Below are 8,889 nucleotides of genomic sequence, written 5' to 3'. Positions count from 1 at the left end.
CAGTTCATCACAAGAGTTGTAGTTAAAGGAGATTATTTGAAGCAGGAACATTCAGAAAACCATAGTACAAAGTGGGAAATTACCTTGGAGTAAGGCTTTTTACAACCTGGCATTGTTGCGGCCAATCCGTTTTGAGCCGGAACACTGGAGTTTCCCAAATGGTAGGTCAGCGCTTGAACAAACATTCATTTCATTTTTTTAAAAAAAATCAAAATATTAATCACGGCTGATTAATTGTCTGTATTTCCCAGCAGTTCTCATCTTTCAAGAATCATAACGTGATAGGAAATGCCATTCTGTATCTGCATTATCTCATTAATCTTCTCTGCTTCTAGGACCATCGTGGAGTGGCGAGTATCCAACAGTGTTCTGTCTTCACCGAAAGATTTCACTCTCCATTGGAAGCGTGGCTGAATTCCAATAATCAGAAACAAATAAGCAAGTAAACTGGCTCCCAGCATTGCAAGAAGAGATTGTGGAAGAGGATCTAAAGCTTCATGTAGGACAACCATATTCCTTTTCTCCAGGGTGTGGCGTTGGACAAAATTCTGCCAATTCTTTTAACCTGTTAGTCATAATCTGTTTATGCAATTGTTGCAGACCAAAAACAATCCTGGTTTTGGAAATTGCACAATATCTGAAACGGGGGATACAGCATGAGGCCTCTTTCTCCAGGAGATGGACTTTCCCCTCTGGGTCTGCTCACACGAGGGCCTGACTACTTGCGTAAGCAGCTGGAGATGAGTAGTGGTGGGCGGACGCCGAGTGCCGTGGAGAGGCTGGAAGCTGACAAAGCCAAATATGTCAAATCTCGGCAAGTGATCAACAGCCGTCAAGAGCCAATTCTGCTCAGCCACACTCCCCAGTCTTCCCCATGCTGCAGGAGACCCCTAACCATCCACCAGCAGAGTGAATTTCCTCAGGGCTTGACAGCAGACCAAGATGGCCTCAGACCCAAGAAGCAGCCCCCTTCTCCTCAGTCCCCCATAGCACGGCGAGGGGGCAGCAGGCGCCTACTGAGGCCTGACTCACTTGTCATCTACCGGCAAAAACGTGACTGTTCTCTGGTCAACAAGGAGAACAGCAAAGGGTACAACAACCTAATGAAGTGGCTGTTTCAGGGTCCACTGAGAGATGGACCTCATAACTGTTCTTCTTCAAGGAGTCTCTTAGGAGGAGATGGACATCTGGAAGTGACCCAAGAAGAGAACTCCATGGTTTGGGTACCTGCAGAGAAGGAGGACACAAGGACTGCCAATTCAGTGGACATGTTCAATGGATTCATGGGTTGTGAGTCTGAGCCTAGTCCAAAAACCCAGGCCAACTCTCAGCTCAATGTTGACCAGCCCTTTCCTTCCTCAGGCCATTACCAAACAGAAGCCAAGAAAGAGCTGACTCTGAGTTATTCTCTTCCTCTTTCAGAGAAAGAACGATTCTTTAATTACTGTGGACTGGACCGGAATTTGGTCGAGGTGTTCGGAATTGAACACTTCAAACCAGGCAGCTGGGAAGCTGGTTCCTTCTGCATTGGGTCAGCTAGTTCTGAACGTGATGGCCTTTCCTATAATGGGGAGCCCTTGTCTGCTGAAGACCCAACTGACAAGCTGTCTGCCTCGGTCTCTGTTGTTGAGCGAAATGCCCGTGTCATTAAATGGCTTTACAGCTGTCAGCGGGCCCAAACGAGGTCCAAAGAATCTACAGTATGAACTCATGAAGGTCTTGGGGTCCAAAGCTCTCCCTTTATCCCAAGTGAGGGGAAGTCCTGTTTTGGAGGGGATCATGGCAAGGTTCACCAGCACTTAGACTTATACATAGGTGGGTTGCACTTTCTTTAACAAAGGGTTCGCTGGTTGTGCCCGCTCATGCCCCTTTCGGAGAGAAACGGAGCTTCAAACAGGCTCCTAATCAGCTCAGGCAGCTACGGTGAGAACAGCAGGGGCGGTGTGGAATACAGCTGGGCCAGCCAACGAGGTTTTAAATAGATAGCATAGAACAGGGGCAGGTGGGCGGGCCCAGACAGCAATCAGAACTAAGGGTTCGCCCAAACCCTTGCCACCATGCAGCAGCCCACCACTGGACTTATATACCGCTTCATAGTGCTTTTACAGCCCTCTCTAAGCAGTTTACAGAGTCAGCCTATTGCCCCCAACAATCTGGGTCCTCATTTTACTCACCCTGGAAGGATGGAAGGCTGAGTCAACCTTGAGCCGGTGAGATTCGATCTGCCGAACTGCAGCTAGCAGTCAGCTGAAGTAGCCTGCAGTACTGCACTCTAACCACTGCGCCACCTCAGCTCCCTATCGCCAAATGTCTCTTTCTCAAAGGAATACTGTTAAGAACCAGTTGGTCTTGAACTTTTGCTGAATTTTTCCCCCAGTCGTGGCTACATAATAATGGTTCGTTACCATACTGAGGATTCTGAGAATTGACATCTAACAGAGGCGGATGGCCTCAAATAGAAAAATATTCCCTTGGCAATAAGGAGGCAGTTTCCAGGACTAATTTAAGGACTAAAATTTCTTGCTACCATCCAGAGCCAGAGGAATACGTTTTCCTTTCTTTCCTCATTGATTGAGAGCCAGCCATTGTGATGCAGCAGAGTACACAGGAAGAATTGGTTCAAATCTCTACTCGCCTTTGAAGTTTCTTAAAGTCAGTGTTTCTCAACCTTGGTAGCTTGAAGATGGGTGGACTTCAACTCCCAGAATCCCCCAGCCAGCAGCGCTGGCTGGGGGATTCTGGGAGTTGAAATCCACCCATCTTCAAGCTTCCAAGGTTGAGAAACACTACTTAAAGTGGAAGTTTAGGTTTACCTAGCACCTTTTCTACGAGGTTGTTGTATATCCTGATATCTGGCCAACAAACAACCCCTGTGTACTTTGGCTGGTTGGGTTATTAATCACTGCTTATTTAGATCTCTAATGAAGTGCTGAGCTCTAAGGAATTTCCACTCCTGTTGGCAGAATTATCTGAATGTAGTTCTATATTATTGAATCATCCAAGGTTTCTTTTTCCTGATAGCTTGGTTCAGCATAGAACAGTGTGCTTGGCTCTTCCTTTATGTGGAAGCCTGTATGACTTCCTTCGCTGTGCTGCAAGATGATTCTGCTTCCCAGTGTTTGTAATTAAAAAAAAAGTTGTTGATAAACTTGTCTGCCTTTGCTCAATACCAACCAATTTTTGGAAAACAGCATCTTGAGGGGGTTCGGCTGATGTCAGGCTGGATGATTTTATGAGTTTTACAATGTGGATTTTTAATGCTGTAAGTCTCCTGGAGTCACCTGGAGTATGTGAATTGGGCGGTTCTATACATTTGATTAATAGATAAATAAATTTATTTTCTGTTCTGGGAGAAGCACTAGGCAGCCACAGAACACAACCCTTGAATTTGGTAAAGTGGGGGAAAAAAGGATGCATGTGCTTCTGGAAAACTGGGATTATTTCTAGGGGAGGTCTGAGGATTTTATTCAGCTGTGTTTCCTTCTGTTCGGACTGTTTACTACTTTGATGATTGGAAGAATCAAAAAAGGCTCTCTAAGGATACTTCCATATCTCCTCTGCTTCTAATCTTTAATCACAATTTGAAATGTACCCTATTGCATTTCTTGCAGCTTTGAGAATAAGGAACACAAATCACGCACATGCAGCAACAAAATTCTCCCTTCCCCTCCATAAAACAGGGAAGAGGATCAGTATATCAATACAAAGAAGTAGGAATATAATCACAACTCCGTCCCTGCTTCATTGGGGAGCTGGGGGAGGATACAAAGCTGTAAGACCACCATTACTCTTTATGGACCCATTAGAGTAGTGGAAGTTCAATTAGCAATAGCATTTAGGGTTATAGACCGCCCCATACCATAGCGCTTTACAGGGCTCTCTGGAGAGTTTACAATGTAAGCATTATTTGCATATTGTCCCCAACAATCTGGATTCTCAATCTTGAGCCCCATCAGGATCAAACTCCAGGCTGTGGGCAGAGTTTGCCTGCAATACTGCACTTTAAGCATTGCGCCACCAGGGCTCCTTATAAATAGCCAAGAGAAGAGAAGACACAAGAATTCTGCCAGTAGAGAAATGGCTTGCTCCGGGCCTGGGATCTCTTCAAGGCTCCACAGTTTCCAGTGAAAAACTGATTTCAGAGCTTTTTTAAAAAAATTCACAACAGAGCTGCCAAAAAAAACACAGCACACCTGCCAAAGAGTCAGGCGTAAAGGTGTGGAGATGATCTGGGAGTTGTCTAAATATCCTTTGTAGTACTGCCACGAGTTGCAGTTCTACGACTCATAGACTTTAGCAGAGTCTACAACTCTGCTAAAGTTGGGCAGCCATTTACATTTCTTAAATCAGATAAATAAATGGTAAAGCTTCCTCTCTAATAATGTGGATGCTTAAGATCTCACACATTATTTCACATCAAATTGTGAAAGGTGACTTTGAAATTGAAGGCTCATTTAAGAAACCGAGCACTTGCACAGATCTTATATGCATTTTAGGACAATTGATACTTTCCATCGAATGCCCATGAAAAATTGCAGCCTACGCATGATGAATGCTGCCTAACAAACTCTGAATTATTGCTCTGCAGAAAGTTAACAAGGTTTTAATTTCTGATGACAGTCTATCTGTTACCACCTTGTGGTGGCTAGATATATCACAATCCTTTTATACAAAACCTACATTTACTCTGAATAGGCAACTTATTCTAGCGGAGCCCATTCCATGAAAATAGAAGATGCCATTAAAATGAACAACTGAAGCTACGTTTCCAAACCTTATAATTGCAAGCCTACATTTCAAAATATGTGAACGTGGTCAGTTGCAAGAGCCAAAGTCACTGTAGAACATTTCCTGTCCTTTAGGAGCCCTACTTTAATGTCATGCTTTCCCCCTTAATGAGCAAAAAACACAATATTTAATCTGCAACATAGGTAACACTGCAAAAGTATGCAAAACATCTACTTTCTTTGAAAAATTACTTATATATACCTTTGCTGTATTTGTGCAAAAGGCTTACAGACTATAGCCGTGATGGCGAACCTATGGCACGAGTGCCAGGGGTGGGTTCTACTTACCTTTACTACCGGTTCGCAACGGAAGCTTCTGCACATGCGCAGATCACCGATAACGACATACGGAGCGGTGGACGAGGCCTCCTGCTGGTTTTACTACCGGTTCTTGCAAACCGGTCCGAACTGGGAGCAACCCACCACTGACGTGTGCCCAAAGTGGCACGTGGAGCCATGTCGCCTGGCGTCGCCCATTCTTCTTCCGGGCGGCTTGACAATCAGCTGGCCTTTGTGCATGTGGCAGTGCTGGAGACTGGAAGAGCTGGTCTTCTGTTTTCTGGTGTGAGCAAGTGCGCCGGCCAGCTGATCGGCACGTGCGCATGTGCAGCAGTAACTGGAACACTTGCTGGCCAGTGCGCATGTGCGTGCCGGAAACCAGAAGTACCTTATGCAGCGCACAACCCCCCTGGGCAGCTCCTCTTCCTGATTGCAGGGCTGATGAGCGTGCACACACGAAGTGCTCTCTTTTCAGCACTCAGTGCCAAAAAGGTTCGCCATCACTGGGCTATAGTTTAAATTATAGCGATTTCTCTCTGCCTCTAAGGCAGAGATTCTCAGCAGCTTTAAGATGTGTGGACTTCAACTCTCAGCATTCCCCAGCCTGGATGCTGGCTGGGGCAGGGGAATTCTGGGAGTTAAAGTCCACACTTCTAAAAGTTGCTGAGATTGAGTAACATCACTCTAAGGGTTGCAAATCAAGAAAATCTTGAGTATATTGTGGTGGATCTTAAGTATGTGTGGCTGAAGCAAGATATGGCTATAGCCAAATTATGAGGTCAATATGGCTATCCATTCCTTTACCTCTGATATTCTGTTGTCTTTCCTTCCAGCAGCAAGCTGTAGGAAAGAGGGAGAGACTAAAAATGAACACATCGCCCAAGATCTGATTCAAATGATTCCTTTAATTCAGTGAGTTGAGTTGATCCAAATTGTGGAATATAACTGAGTCAAACTACCTGCTCAGAGAAAGGTGTTTGTGGATGCACAAGAGGGTACATTATTGAACTGATTCACAGACATCTCCTTTCTGAGACTTCAAGGAGAAAACAGCAATTTGATTCACTTATCCTATTCAAAGTGGTGATATGATCTAACTGTCTTTAAACCAGAGGTGAAATCCAGCAGGTTCTGACAAGTTCTAAAGAACCGGTAGCGGAAATCTTGAGTAGTTCGGAGAACTGGCAAATGCCACCTCTGGCTGGCCCCCAGAGTGTAGTGGGAATGGAGATTTTGCAATATCCTTCCCCCAGGAGTGGGGAGGGAATGGAGATTTTGCAGTATCCTTCCCCTGCCATGCCCACCAAGCCATGCCCACCAAGCCATGCCCACAGAACCAGTAATAAAAAAAATTGGATTTCACTACTGCTTTGAACTGAACATTCAGTTCACTAAATTCTAACAGGTATTCTTTTTTCAAGAAGCCTGAATCAATCTCTTAAATGGGAGGAGTTAAAATCTGGCAAAGGACTGCCTAAAATTAGAATTATGGCTACATTTAGCAGGTTGTCCACGATTATCTATGACAGAGGTGTCAAACTCAAGGCTCAGGGGCCAGATCCGGCCTGCAGGATGCTTAGATCTGGCCCGCGGGGCTTCCCTGGAAACAGCAAAGGACCGGCCCATGATGCCTCTGTCAGCAAAAATGGAGCTCGGGAGGGTTGCACACGGGTCCTCCCGAGCTCCGTTTTTGCTGGCAGAGGGTTGCAGGATGCTGTCACAGCCAAAAACGGAGCTCAGGAGCCTGTTTTCTCTGGCAGAGCACTTGAGCCACCACAGGCGCCCTCACCATGAATGACGTTGAGTGGCCATGCCCACTCTGGCCACGCCCACTTCACCCCCCCGAGGTCAAACACAAACCCTGATGTGGCCCTCAATGGAATCGAGTTTGACACCTCTATGATCTATGAATTTTCTTTTTTTTAATTTGATTTATATGCCGCCCTTCTCCGGAGACTCAGGGCGGCTTACAATGTGCTAAGCAATAGCCTTCATCCTTTTGTATATTTATACAAAGTCAGCTTATTGCCCCCACAACTGGGTCCTCAATTTACCTACCTTAGAAAGGATGGAAGGCTGAGTCAACCTTGAGCCTGGCGAGATTCGAACCTGCAGTAATTGCAGGCAGCTGGTCTTAATAACAGGGTGCTTTTAGACCATTGTACTACCAAAGCTCTAAGGCATCAAGGAATTTACATTTCCATGACATAAAAGACAATGATCAACCTGAAGCTATTTCTGGCTATTAAAGTATTTTAATTTTCAACACACTTAATTTCAACATTACTTGGGACAGACAGGGAAGGAAGAAGAAGAGAAGCAGAAGACACCATGTTTGAAAAGAAGCCTCTTCTCAAGCAATGAAACACTAAATAGGTATCTAGAACATTTTAACAGATTAGGATGTTTTCAATGATAGTCATCAGCAAAGATCCGAAGAAAAATGAGGTGCTAATGAGGTAGTTGTGTCCAAATGTCTGCTTGGTGTACGGACTGAAAGTTCTGCAGAGAACCACTGAATTCATACGTAGATAGTCTTACACAGCACGACAAACCAGCACTGTGAATCCAGGGATAGTTCCTTCATTAAAAATGGTGCCAGCTTTAACAGAAATATTTTGAGAGGGGAGATCCATCAGATAAGAGTTGTCAATCTTTCAATCCTTCAATCTTGTCTGTTGATGATTCTTGGGTCATAGAAGACAAGGATCTCATTAGATGCTTGAAGCTTTATTTTTTTCCTCATCATGCTACACCAGTGGTCGGTTGCTCCCGCTTCGCACCGGTTCTATTGAACTGGTAGTAAAACCGGCGGGAGGCTCCGCCCACCGACACCGATGTCATCAAAATGCTTCTGTGCATGCGCGCGGCCCCGTTGCGAACCGGTAGTAAAAGTAAGTAGAACCCACCTCTGTGCTACACCATTAGTCATAAAGATTTGGGCTGAGTGGTTAGAGACTAATTACTCCCTGAAAGTCATCTGTTGCCCATGGGTGTTGCAGGAGGAAAAACATTTTGTCCAGTAAGATAGAGGTGCCAGGAATAAGTGAAGATTGTAGAAGAATCTTAGACATTCTATGCTGTAGTAAGTTTTGCAGCCTGAATTCTCTCTTATTCCACATATTTAGAATAGAATAGAATAGAATAGAATAGAATAGAATAGAGTAGAGTAGAGTAGAGTAGAGTAGAGTAGAGTAGAGTAGAGTAGAGTAGAGTAGAGTAGAATAGAATAGAATAGATTAGAATAGAATAGAATAGAATAGAATAGAATAGAATAGAATAGAATAGAATAGAATAACAGAATCGGACTTGGAAGGGACCTTGGAGGTCTTCTAGTCCAACCCCCTGCTTAGGCAGGAAACCCTACACCACTTCAGACAAATGGTTATCCAACATTTTCTTAAAAACTTCCAGTGTTGGAGCATTCACAACTTCTGGAGGCAAGTTGTTCCACTGGTTAATTGTTCTAACTGTCAGGAAATTTCTCCTTAGTTCTAAGTTGCTTCTCTCCTTGATTAGTTTCCACCCATTGCTTCTTGTCCTGCCCTCAAGTCCTTTGGAGAATAGCTTGACTCCCTTTTCTTTGTGGCAGCCTCAATATTGGATATCATGTCTCCCCTAGTCCTTCTTTTCATTAAACTAGACATACCCAGTTCCTGCCACCGTTCTTCATATGTTTTAACCTCCAGTCCCCTAATCATTTTGTTGCTCTTCTCTGCACTTTTTCTAGAGTCTCAACATTTCATTTAGCCAAATGAGTTTCCAATCTATTTTACTTGACACATTTTAGGATTATAATCCTTGTCTACCTGAACTACTAGTT

The 8,889-nt window shown here is 44.4% G+C and overlaps 1 protein-coding gene across 1 annotated transcript; it reads left to right on the top strand.

Moving 5' to 3' along the window:
- Positions 1 to 656: 656 nt before the first annotated feature.
- Positions 657 to 1,706, top strand: FAM110D (family with sequence similarity 110 member D). Its single transcript, XM_070949938.1, has one exon. It carries the CDS (start codon positions 657 to 659, stop codon positions 1,704 to 1,706), a length of 1,050 nt encoding a protein of 349 aa, XP_070806039.1.
- The last annotated feature ends 7,183 nt before the right edge of the window (positions 1,707 to 8,889 follow it).

Source organism: Pituophis catenifer, unplaced genomic scaffold (genome assembly GCF_029215685.1).
Source record: "Pituophis catenifer annectens isolate HBS135680 unplaced genomic scaffold, rPitCat1.0.hap2 SCAF_9, whole genome shotgun sequence".
Lineage (NCBI taxonomy): Eukaryota > Metazoa > Chordata > Lepidosauria > Squamata > Colubridae > Pituophis > Pituophis catenifer.
The sequence above is the reverse complement of the archived record's forward strand: the minus strand, read 5'-3'. Positions and strand labels throughout refer to the sequence as shown.

Bases quoted from the DNA above. Each gene is read 5' to 3' on its own strand.
- FAM110D (XM_070949938.1), top strand. From the start codon at position 657: ATGAGGCCTCTTTCTCCAGGAGATGGACTTTCCCCTCTGGGTCTGCTC.